At 33.3% G+C, this 12,992-nt stretch overlaps 1 protein-coding gene across 3 annotated transcripts in view; it reads right to left on the bottom strand.

The window, feature by feature from the left end:
• Positions 1-8,933, bottom strand: part of LOC122417278 (palmitoyltransferase ZDHHC3) — a 138,094-nt gene extending 129,161 nt beyond the window's left edge. The window contains exons 1-3 of one of the 3 annotated variants that reach the window (XM_043430664.1): positions 8,469-8,933; positions 8,060-8,267; positions 7,793-7,978 (exon numbers count right to left, since the gene is read on the bottom strand). In XM_043430664.1, coding sequence (XP_043286599.1) covers positions 7,793-7,978; positions 8,060-8,140 — 267 coding nt within the window. In that variant the 5' untranslated portion in view covers positions 8,141-8,267; positions 8,469-8,933. The remainder of the gene's footprint in view (positions 1-7,792; positions 7,979-8,059; positions 8,268-8,468) is intronic. The other 2 variants (XM_043430665.1, XM_043430666.1) reach the window with 2 other exon arrangements.
• Positions 8,934-12,992: the final 4,059 nt, after the last annotated feature.

Raw genomic sequence — 12,992 nt, 5'->3', positions numbered from 1 at the left:
AATTTTTCCGAATACACTGATAGGTAATAATTATAATGCAGGAAATTCTATATTCACTTGTGGACAGACTTATGTCGGTCTTTCTCGTGTTACTACCTTAGACGGACTACATTTAATCAATTTCGATCCCCATTCTGTAAAAGCAGATGAGTTAGCTATAAGGGAATACAATCGTCTCAGACAGAAGTTTCGTACAGATCTTGTCCTCATAAAGTTTGCCAAACAATGGGCTCCCAAAATTCCAGATTTTGTTTGGGCTATATCCAAAAATGTTATGGAGTGTCAATCAGCGGCAAGTGAATGGAAAAATATGAGCTCCTGGTCTATTAACGGATTAACCAATACGGATGGTGTTTCGTGTTATGCTAATTCTATTATACAATGTATTTTCAATTGCAAACCTCTTAGGGAAGAATTTTTCAGAACTTCGGAGGAAAAAGAAAATCCTATACCTCTTTTACTTCGGTCTTATGTGGAAAGAAATAAATCAGTGAGTTCATGCGTTGTAAGAGAATATGTAGGAGAATCGTTTATTCAAAAAAAAACAGCACGACGTTTCTGAATTTTTCATGGGAATCTGAAAAAAATCTGATTTACTTCAAAATGCTGTAGAACATAAATTGATTATTAAAGTTCGATGTAAAGCTTGTCAATATACGACCACAGATGAACAAGCAAATAATATACTAGTTTTGAGCTTTCCGCGTGTTAAAAAAGCTTTTACTTTACAGGAATTAATCGAACATAGTTTGTCTCAGTGGAATCCGATTGAAGGTCATCAGTGCAATGCTTGTGGCGGAATGGGAACACTCTTAACAAAAACTTCGCTATCAACTGTTCAAGGCGTTTTGATTCTTCAACTTTTAATATTATCTATAGATGAAAAAACTATGAAACTTTCAAAGATTGATTTTAGTATTAAAGGTATTCCATCCGCTGTAGTTACTGTTTGCGGCGAAAAATATAAAGTCAATAGTGCTATCATGATCGAACAGTATTTGAAGGGCATTATACGAACATGTTAAGATCTGGTACGTCATGGGTTTTTGCTGATGATGCTAAGGTCGAAAAAAGAAGTTGGCCGAGAAACGCCAAGAATAGTTATGTGTATTTCTTGGAACGAACAAAAAAATGAATTAACGATAATAGTTGTGTCGTAACATGTCCTGTGATTTTTTTTCAAGTTCACAGTGCACAAAAAGTAGTCAAATCAAACCGTGAAAACAGCATGAGTGCTGTAAAAAAATTGGAGACAAGTACATTTATGTTTTATGTAACCTCGACTGATGAGTGAAACCCGACGTGTTACTCGTGTAGTCCAAAAAATAAATGCTCGATGATTTATAAGAAGTTGTTCGATCTATTCTCTGGAAACTTGGTTCAATAATGAGCAATTCATTACTAAAGGTTATAAAAAAAACTATTTCAAACGTAATGAATAAAAAAAATGAATCTGTTAAATCTTGGTAATGTATGAAAAACATTTGGTTCAAAGGAACAAAAGGTTGTCAAATAAATGCAAAAGGGACGAGTACATCGGATGACGAATAAACAAAATTTTTAACATAATGGTATGTAAAAAAAATTACGAAACCAACTGTGTTTGAATAAAACAATTAAGAAAAGCTTTCACAAATCATGAAAAAACATTATATTAAAAAAAATAAAAATCTGGAATTATTTTGTAAAGGAAAAAAAAAATCAAATAGAACGTGAAAAATTCATTCTTACGGGAAGTATCCGCAACTTGAGAAAGTTCTAAAACTTGCTTCAAATGAGCAATTCATTACTAAAGGTTATAAAAAAACCATTTCAAAACGTTGTCAAATAAATGCAAGTGACGAGTACATCGGATGGCGAATGAAAAAAATTAAAAACATAATGGTATGTAAAAAAAATTATGAAACCAACTGTAAATAATTTCAACAACACAATTAAGAAAAGCTTTCACAAATCGTGAAAAAAATATTATATTTAGAAGAAATACAAATCCGTAATTATATTGTAAAGGAAAAAAAAATTCAAATAGAACGTGAGAAATTCATTCCTACGGGAAGCATCCGGAACTTGAAAAAGTTCTAGTGAATCAAAAAGTTACCAAAAAATCGCATCAAAGGTAAAAGTCATTTGTTACTCTATGGTGACAGATACTTAGAAGAAAATCGATTCTTCTCAGACTTTCAGGATCCCTTGGTATTCACAATATTCGATGTCGATTTCGTATCGGTACAAATTATGTTTAAATATGTGCTAAAAGTACTTGTCCGGCCCATCACTTTTCATTCAAATTGCTCATTCAAATAAAAATCAGGGCTCTTTTAGATCTGATGGATCATATGTATGCCTTCAGAGGGAATTGAGAAAATTATCTCCAAGAGATTTTAACTTAATTGCATTCAATTTTTCTGTAATATACAAGAGATATTATTGTGTATTGATGAAAAAATACCCTTCGGACGATAAAAATTGTCAAGCTTCCAAATTAACTCTCCAGTTTATATTGAAATGACGGCAATTTTTACTTCACATTTCCTTCTTCAACCGAATTTTATTTGTTATAGCAACTAACCTATTCAATTACTGAAGATATTCAACTGATAATAAATCACATTTTAATAAATTTTCGAGAGGATTCGTCTGTATAATCTCGTTTTTTTTTATTATCACATACACAATTGCACTTTGTTAAAATCAACATAAAAACATGAGTGAATTGTTGCGAAGAAATAGTTGCCGCCGAGCATATATGAGATGATGTTCGAATTCAGGTGGGCGTGTAACGGCAGCGTTAATACTAGTTCCATAAAAATAATACATTAATTAAGGTCTAGTTTGATTCTTATTTGAATGAGCAATTTGAATGAAAAGTGATGGGCCGGACAAGTACTTTTAGCACATATTTAAACATAATTTGTACCGATACGAAATCGACATCGAATATTGTGAATACCAAGGGATCCTGAAAGTCTGAGAAGAATCGATTTTCTTCTAAGTATCTGTCACCATAGAGTAACAAATGACTTTTACCTTTGATGCGATTTTTTGGTAACTTTTTGATTCACTAGAACTTTTTCAAGTTCCGGATGCTTCCCGTAGGAATGAATTTCTCACGTTCTATTTGAATTTTTTTTTCCTTTACAATATAATTACGGATTTGTATTTCTTCTAAATATAATATTTTTTTCACGATTTGTGAAAGCTTTTCTTAATTGTGTTGTTGAAATTATTTACAGTTGGTTTCATAATTTTTTTTACATACCATTATGTTTTTAATTTTTTTCATTCGCCATCCGATGTACTCGTCACTTGCATTTATTTGACAACGTTTTGAAATGGTTTTTTTATAACCTTTAGTAATGAATTGCTCATTTGAAGCAAGTTTTAGAACTTTCTCAAGTTGCGGATACTTCCCGTAAGAATGAATTTTTCACGTTCTATTTGATTTTTTTTTTTCCTTTACAAAATAATTCCAGATTTTTATTTTTTTTAATATAATGTTTTTTCATGATTTGTGAAAGCTTTTCTTAATTGTTTTATTCAAACACAGTTGGTTTCGTAATTTTTTTTACATACCATTATGTTAAAAATTTTGTTTATTCGTCATCCGATGTACTCGTCCCTTTTGCATTTATTTGACAACCTTTTGTTCCTTTGAACCAAATGTTTTTCATACATTACCAAGATTTAACAGATTCATTTTTTTTATTCATTACGTTTGAAATAGTTTTTTTTATAACCTTTAGTAATGAATTGCTCATTATTGAACCAAGTTTCCAGAGAATAGATCGAACAACTTCTTATAAATCATCGAGCATTTATTTTTTGGACTACACGAGTAACACGTCGGGTTTCACTCATCAGTCGAGTTGGAAATCACCGATCTGAGTAAGTGAGTGAGTGAGACGCGTATATTTGGAGGTCCACTGCATTTCTTTATTTTGATCGATCGACTTTCTAACGTTTCGCTATTTTAACTGTTCAACTTTTTGGTGTTTCTGTATTTCAACCTCAGTAATATTTAGTCTTTCATTATTATATTCTCAAAATTGTGAATTTTCGCAATATCGCTGACTGTAGTAATTTATGAATCGAAAACGTGATAGTCGAATTTTTTAAAAATCGATATTTTAGTCATCGTCCTATGGGCGATTGTTACATTCTATTTTCGATGTAAACGTGCTTCGAACCTTGCAGTTTCTGCGTTATTTTTTTTCGGCATTCAAAGCTCAAGTCAAATCTATCAGTCTTCATATTATCATTCAAAGTTTATAAACTCGAGATTTTAGCTGTTCGAAATTTTAGTCATTCCAACATTTGATCCCCACCCTTTCCACACAATGTTTGCAATTGGCATTATGGGTTGAAAAATTCATGTTTGCAAGTCTACACTTGATCATTTTTGGATGCGATCAAATATGTTATCTCCGTATAACCATGAAGACATACAAAATTACTCCATTTTGCTTGCTGCTTCAATATGCACCATGTTTTTCACTGTTTTTCTTGAATGTGTCATAATAACTTTCAGAAAAGTGGCTCAGGAAATTCTGAAATATTTTTCCCCATAGTATCAAAGTTTGTATAACCAGTATGCAGCGACGACTTGTAAACTTTGATATTTCTGTAAAGTGGCCAGTGTGCAAATCATTTCACTTTTTGGATTCAACTGTAGTATATAAAAGCAGATATTCATTACTAAAGGCTTCAGTTGCTTACTTCTGAATAGGGCTGAAATTGTTGTCGTTGAAAGCCAATGCACATATACATCAAACAATTTAAAGTTCTGTTCGCTTTTCAATACGCTGTCTTTTCACTTTTAGTATTGGCATGATTAATTTAATGAATCTGTGGTAGGAAAATGTAGATGAATAAACCACAGCAGATCTTGCACACCGTGAAAATTCTGTGTATTGACATGTGCACCAAGTACAATCACTTCCTATTATTTGATTATGGAATGTAGATAGAAAAAATAAATAATAGAAATAAATAATTGAAGCGGTCTATACTTTTTCTTTCTCTGATTGAACCTCAGTGACTACATGGAGAATTTGAAAATTTTGTGCATCGGCATGTATGCATCCACTTTGCATCTCTGTGTATACTGATATAAATGAAAAAGAATGCTTCAAAAAGTAATTTATAAGCCCATTTTTTAATAAAAATGTACAAACCACAAAAAATGTAAACAAAAATTCTCAAACCTCACAATAAAAATGATTTCAAACCGTGAAAAAATATTCAAATCCATTACAATCCTACAGCATTGGTGAATAACATTATCCACTAATTTATGCGGTATTTTCAACGTGAATGAAAGTTTTGAATAGAATTTCAAAAATTGGACACATAAAACAAACGTCCATGGTTTAAATTGTTAACTATAATTATTTTTCATTATACGGCGTCCGAATTTATTGGTTTAAAAAAATGAGAAAAACATTATTTACGAAAATTTCATTTATTCCAGCATATGCTGGAATAAATGATATTTGGCAGAGTATTCTTCGATAGATCAACCAATGTTTCAATTTAGTATTCCACACTATATTGATTTTTGTTCTTAAGATCATTAGTAGCAAGTTACATGAGATTCAAAAGAGATTTTTTTATTTTCACGACTATATTGAAAATATTGAAATTCTTGCCTACTAATAGTCAATTAATCTTCTTGATTTTGCAAAACAAATAGGTAGGGATGTACAAGAATATATCGATGTGACGAGCACTTTTGTGTCGTATGTGAAAATTTTTTAAAAGATTGCTTCAATAGAATTTTCAATTTTCTGATCACAGAATATATAGTTTTTATTATTTTTTTTTAACTTCGTGTGATTGGGGTTAGCTCTGCTTAATTTAACTTGAACAACAAGATTGCAGGACTTTTGAGAAAAAAGGCGTGATATAAAATCACCAAAATTTCCTTAGGGAAAAAAAGGTTGGGGCAAGTAGATTGATAGTCCCTTGTTTCCCGTTCATATCACGAAAAATGAAAAAAAAAAATCCATAATAAAAAATTATGGAACCAGCAGCTGTAAATAATTTCAACAGAACAATTCGAAAAAATTTCCACAAATCCTGAAAAAACATCACATTAAAAAAAATACAAATCTGTAAAGTGAAAAAAATGCAAATAAAACATCAGAAATGAAAAAACGAAATATTGAGCTACAAAACATTTTGAAAAACGATGCCCTGTTCTTCTTATCTTATTTTAACAACTAAATCAATTTAAGAAAAAATTCCATCCAAGTTACTTACAGCATTAAAATTTATGATATCAATTCGAGGCCAAGTATTTTCTTATAAATTGAAAAAGTTACCACTTGAGTTATGTGTAGCACTAAAATTTATGATATCAATCAGAGAGCGAGTAATTTATGAGTCACTCCAAATTTTAACATTATTAAATTGTTCTAAGAATCTTTTAAATCCAAAAAAAATCACACGGAAGTTAAAGTCATTTGCTACTCTATGGTGGCAGAGACTTATAAGAAAATCGATTCTTCTCAGACTTTCAGGATCTTTTCGTATTATTCACAAATTTCGACGTCGATTGTATCGATACAAATTATATTTAAATGTGTGTTAAAAGTACTTGTCAGGTCCATCACTTTCCATTCTAATTATTTATTCATATGGATAATATGTATATTCACGTGGAAGCTAAAGTCATTTGCTTCCATGTGATTTTTTTTTGGATTTAAAAGCTTCTTAGAACAATTTCATAATGTTAAAATTTGGAGTAACTCATAAATTACTCGCTCTCCGATTGATATCATAAATTTTAATACTGTAAGTAACTTAGATGGAATTTTTTCTCAAATTGATTTAGTTGTTAAAATAAGATAAGGAGAACAGGGCATCGTTTTTCAAAATGTTTTGTAGCTCGATATTTCGGTTTTTTATTTCTGATGTTTTATTTGCATTTTTTTCACTTTACAAAAGAATTACAGATTTGTATTTTTTTTAATGTGATGTTTTTTCAGGATTTGTGAAATTTTTTTCGAATTGTTCTGTTGAAATTATTTATAGTTGCTGGTTTCATAATTTATTATTGTGGAATTTTTTTTTCAATTTTTCGTGATATGAACAGGAAACAAGGGCTATCAATGCACTTGTTCCAACCTTTTTTTCTCTAAGGGAATTTTGGAGGTTTAAAAAATATTTTTGATATCACCAGTAAAAAATGTAATACTGTTGCTTGCTTGGAAAACTATAAAACAATGATTAGTAGTTCTTTTTAAAGACTTGAAAAACTATTTCTCATTATAAATATAAACATCACGTAAAAAAGATATTTTCGATAAAACCAGTAAAAAATTTAATACCGTTGCTTGCTTAGATAACTATAAAAAAATGAATATAGTAGTAACCATAATTTCATTTTCAGCCCTCCGGGCGGAAAGTGGCAACTTTCGGCCCGCTGCGCGGGCCGAAGTTGCCGCATTCCGCCTGCGTCGGACAGAAAAATCGTATACACTCCACGGGAGTGAAATTAGACCACCTCAAACCGCGTGCTTATCACCCTCGCCTTCGGCTCGGGTGACAATTCTGCCCGCGGTTTGAAGTAGTCTATTTTCCCTCCCTAGGTGTGTAATATACTATTAATACAAAATATTTTTTCGATTCTTCATATGTATTAATAGGTGAAATTTTGTGGATGAATGTAGGTGCAAAAAAATCATACATCATATTTCTGAATCAGTCAGAGTACAGATAGTTTGTTAGAGCGATAGTTTAATGTATACAAACACTCTTTTGTTACTGAGAAAAAATATTTAAGGCATACCGGATCTGTGAACATTGTCCTGAGGTGGGACGCAAAAGCGAGGAATGCCAACGACTGAAACACTGCCATGTTTAAGCCAGCATAAAAGGTATTTATGTTCGGTAAGAGAATAACCGCAACGACAACGAATTCTGCGTACGTTATCAGAGCCCAAGTAAGTAGAGCACATATTATACCACAAATATCCTGAAAAATCAACAAGGAAAAAGTGAATCACGTTTAAAAATAAAAATATGACATGAAAGAACTATATTCAATAAAACTTACTTTAATGCACCAGAATTTGCCGTTGCAACACCTATTATGTATGTCTCTTTCTCTATGCAAGGCCATGTAATCGTAATCCATACTGAGAAAATTGATATGGGCATCCGGATTGTATGAATATATAGAAAATGTCAATCCAAGTCAATAGGACAATATCGAAGAATACGTTGTGAGTTGGTTCACGAGTCCAATTGTCATGCTTAATAGCCTGTAATGGAACTCATAAGTCACGGTGATATCAGAAAAATAAAAAAAACTGACTATGATTATTACTAAATATTTAAACTGTAATGCTTTAAATGCGATGGACATCGAATTGAACGGTTCAAATTATTGGAAACAGTAACGAAGAAGATAAACCCAACAATTTTCAATCCTATTTTTATAACCTCAAAACTTGTATACTCACACTCGTCTGATTGATTATTACTAACCGGCAGTATATTATTAAGCACAATTCGTGTCTCGGATTTCATCCTGATCTACTTGTTTGTTTTATTTGCAACTAATACGAATGCATACGTATTTAAGTGCATTATCCTGATGTTCGTTCTGTTTATCATCGCTGTATTGATGACTGTCAACTACGTTTATATTATCATGGCGATCACGGCATTTATTCCCATTTAGTAAGTATGTGGTAAGTATCGATGTTGCGAAAACTAGGGAAGTAGACTGTTGTAAAGTTATGGCCGTTTTCTCCGACGCGGTTCAAACTCGATTCAATTTTTTTTATGGCCGTTTTCTCCGACGCGGTTCAAACTCAGTTCAATTTTTTTCATATAGCTTCGAGATAGAATGAACCGAGTTTAAACTCAGATTAACGTTGGAGAAAATGGGCATTAGCCGGCCAATCTTTGATTTTCCACTTTTTTAACAAATATTTCCAGTGGTCGCGTGGTGGAGTAATTAAAACACTTGGTATTTTAACCTCGCTCTGTATAGTACCTTTAACCACTGAATAGCAGGTAAAATTGGTATTTCTAAATTTCTTAGCCGTAATCGATAGGGCATAAGTTAGGTAAATTAAGTTAATTAATTGCATCATTAAGGTACAAGTAATTAGTCTGTAATTAATTAAAATTGATTGACCGTATAGTTAGCTAAAATTGGTTGATATTTCATAACCTGATCATAGAAATCTTTAGGGCGTAATTTAGGCAAAATTAGGTAATTATTGAAAACTAGATAAATCATTAATTAGCTTCAAATAAACGAAAATTTTGAATCACGTAATTAGCAAAAGCGTGTGGGGCGCAACATTGTGACATGCGTAATTCGTCACCAGAGTGCGCTGATTTCTGCGCTAAAAGCCGCGAATTTGCGAATTTCGTACTTTAGCATTTCATACTGATTTGATAATTTGATCATTAAAATATTAATAAATGAGAGGAACGTGACGGACTTGGGTGACTAATATATAAGTATGACATAAACAATAACCGCTAGTCGATAAGAAATATGAACGTATTGACTAACTCATTCTTATAGTTTACATTATAACAATCTCCATACGTTGAAATGTATCGAAATAAGGCTTTCTTTGATTTCTTATATAAATAGTTTTAATATCCCAATACGATACTTTTACCCACTTTCATCTTATAAATATTAAGCTACGACATATCCTTCGTCACTCTTATGCTAAGGACCTAGAATAATAAGGACATATTGTGTGGTTGCGAAGCGAGCGTATGAAACCGAAGCGTGGTACGCGAGACCCTAGAATTGAATGAGTGGGAGAATGAAAACCAGCGTGATTGGTCCGCGTATGAGAGGAGCGTACGGAGTCTGCGCGTGAGAATCAAAAGATTTGTGAGACTACAAGTCGAACGGAATAGAATTGGGGAGAACACTGTTGTCAGCCGAAGAGTCATATTTTCGACAATATATTCATCAAACATTTAAATCTTTGTCTTGAGTTATTGGAGAGAAATCCGCAAGGCGAGTTTCAACTCCTTATCAATCGAACCCACCCAAACTAAATCATTCGAAATAATATAGTTACTATAATTCTCGCTCGGAGCGTTACAACATCACTGAGAAACAACTTCAGGCCGTACGCTGTGACACGTGACTACCGTGAACCTCCGTTAACTTGGCCCTCCCCCATTTTATCAAGAGACTCGGTAAAGTCTCAGGACTCTCAGCACAAGGTTCCTATACTACACAGGTTGTCTTATCCCCACTTTTTCTATGACGTCACAGAGAATCCTGTGCGACAGAGACACACAAATTCCGTCTCACTCACTATGCTCATGCGAGTTTCATGGCAGTCTGTAGTCAAGGTTCCTAAACTACACAGGTTGTCTCATACCCACTTTTTCTATGACGTCACAGAGAATCCTGTGCGACAGACACACAAATTCCGTCTCACTCACTTTGCTCATGCGCGTTTCATGGCAGTCTGTAGTAGGAGCGTAGCAGCCGGCAGCCGCTCAATATAGGTATAACAATGCTTCGAGCTCTCTCAGCGTTTATGTACTACAAAGCGAATTTTTATACATGATGCCAAATAGCCGAAGCGATATCGTACCCGTTATGACATGAAGGGACGTCGGGTTCGATTCTCAGTAGACAAAACTTTTTTTTTATTTATTAAAAAAATTAAATCATTCATTCTGAAAATCTATTTTTTGTTTTGATTATTTGACTGTTTATATCATCACCGTTATTAGTTATTTTAATATGTTATCTTATTTAAAGCTCAAATTTTGTGAACTTGGACGGCGGGATATTCTGCTTATCAATCCATTTGTCGTACGTCGATATTGTTTTTGGGTTAGATTTAAAAGAAAAAATGACAATGTTCTCGTACTCTTAATAATAATATAACCAGTCAATAGATACAAATTATTGATTAAATGTTATTATACGGTTTTTCGATTTAAATAATATTTTTAAATATCATCGGTCAGCACCCACAAATCATCCTTCAATGTTAATTCATCAAGAGACTCGGTAGAGTCTCGGGACAAGTACATTGACAGCCCTGTCGTCTGCTGGCCCGAGACTCTCGCCGAGACTATACTTTCTCTGAATAAAACGATTCGCCGTGGTGGGGGTAAAATTGGCATGTGATTTTCTTTAAATAATTGCGAAGCGTATGAGTTATGTACGACTTTGAAGATTGAACTTTCAGCTAATTGAGAAATTCTCTATCGAATGAGCCCAAAATCAGCATTATTGGTGGCGTAATTGCTGAGAAAAAACTTTGCATGGGCTCAAGATTATGCAAAAGTTACCAACACATTCAAAAATTTATGTGTCTGTATATTATATTATAATACCATCAAAGGCACTTTGATGCTATCGAGTTTCTGATTGGTTGGATCTGACGACATCCATTTTTAGACGTTGTGATTGGTTGTTGAAATTAGGTGTTGATGATTGGAAATCTGACGTCAACTTCATAACGTAGACCACGGCGCAGCACAGCTGGTAACCAGCAGTCATAAATTCGATTGATCTAGAGTCGCGGTAGCGACTCTGAGACAAGTACATTTATGTATGACGAGTCGCTTCCAGAGAGTCTTTACCGGAGCGAGAGTGTTTTTCAGCTGTTTTCGATAACACTCAAAATTTATTTCTTTAATAACTGAATAATTACAGTATTCCAAAGAATCCTGCAAGATGACGTATTTTTTATTTTTTTTTATCTTTCGATCGCGACCTCTACGAACTCTGTAGCTTAACGCATTGAAAAGATATGAATTATTTATTTTTTAATTTCATCAAAAAATGTTGCATTTTTTCGCACACATTTTTGATGTTTATTTGTTTTTTCTTTAGTGACAAATCTGGTGCCATAATACATTTTATATATCTATATATTTTTTTCTGGTGTCATAATACAAATTGTATACCTATATATTTCCATGAATCTGTTCATGCTTCAAAAATTTGGAAAGTGACAGTTCCCCGTTGTATTCAAAATTTAAGCTGTCAATTTCACGAAATGTTATCGAATCATTCAGAGATTAAAGGATACCACATGTTCGTTTTACCAAGAAATCTGAGTCACGTATTGTGGCCGAATCTTTTTTTTAATGTTCTTTTAGTCGGTGTGATGCTATCGTTTAATGTTCTTTTAGTAGGTATGATGCTATCGAGTAAATCGTTGGATTGGGCTTTTTTTTACTCGTGTTTATCGTTGATGATAAGCATTGGAGTGAATTTAAGTGAAGAATGCGCCAAATGTACATTCGTACATTCTTTATTTTTTGTATGAGCAAAACTTGCAGGAAAAAAATAATTACGCGCGTCATCGTACGAGGTTAGAATGATGTGTCGGTGCATACGCAGTAGAGAAACGATCTCGACCCCTTTTCACCAAGGGCACAAGCAAAATCCATCTCTCGTAGGTGGCTTGATAGTTTTCGATTTCTAGGTCGACGGCTCCATGGTTTTCGATGTCTAGATAGATTTCTCCCAGGTTTTCGAAGTCTAGGTCGACAGCTCCATGGTTTTCGATGTCTAGATAGATTTCTCCCAGATTTTCGAAGTCTAGGTATATTTCTCCATGGTTTTCGATGTCTAAGTATATTTCTCCACGATTCTCAATGTCTAGGTCGACGGCTCCAAGAATTTCGATGTCTAGGTCGATGGGTCCGTAGTTTCCGATGTCTAGGTATATTTCCTCATGGTTTTCGATGTCCAGGTATATTTGTCCATAGTCTTCGATGTCTACGTATATTTCTCCATAGTTTTCGATGTCTAGGTATATTTCTTCATGGTTTTCGATGTCTAGGTATGATTCATGATAGTCGTTGTCATTCACATCGACGGCTTTATAGATTTCGACCCTAGGTATATTTCTTAACGGCTTTTGATGTCTAGGTCGACAGCTCTATGGTTTTCGATGTCTAGGTCGAAGGCTCCATGGTTTTTTATGTCTAGGTCGACGGTTCCATGGTTTTTGATGTCCAGATCG

The sequence above is a fragment of the Venturia canescens genome, chromosome 10, assembly GCF_019457755.1.
Source record: "Venturia canescens isolate UGA chromosome 10, ASM1945775v1, whole genome shotgun sequence".
Classification (NCBI taxonomy): Eukaryota; Metazoa; Arthropoda; class Insecta; order Hymenoptera; family Ichneumonidae; genus Venturia; species Venturia canescens.
Note: the sequence above shows the minus strand (reverse complement) of the source record. Positions and strands in the feature narration are given on the sequence as shown.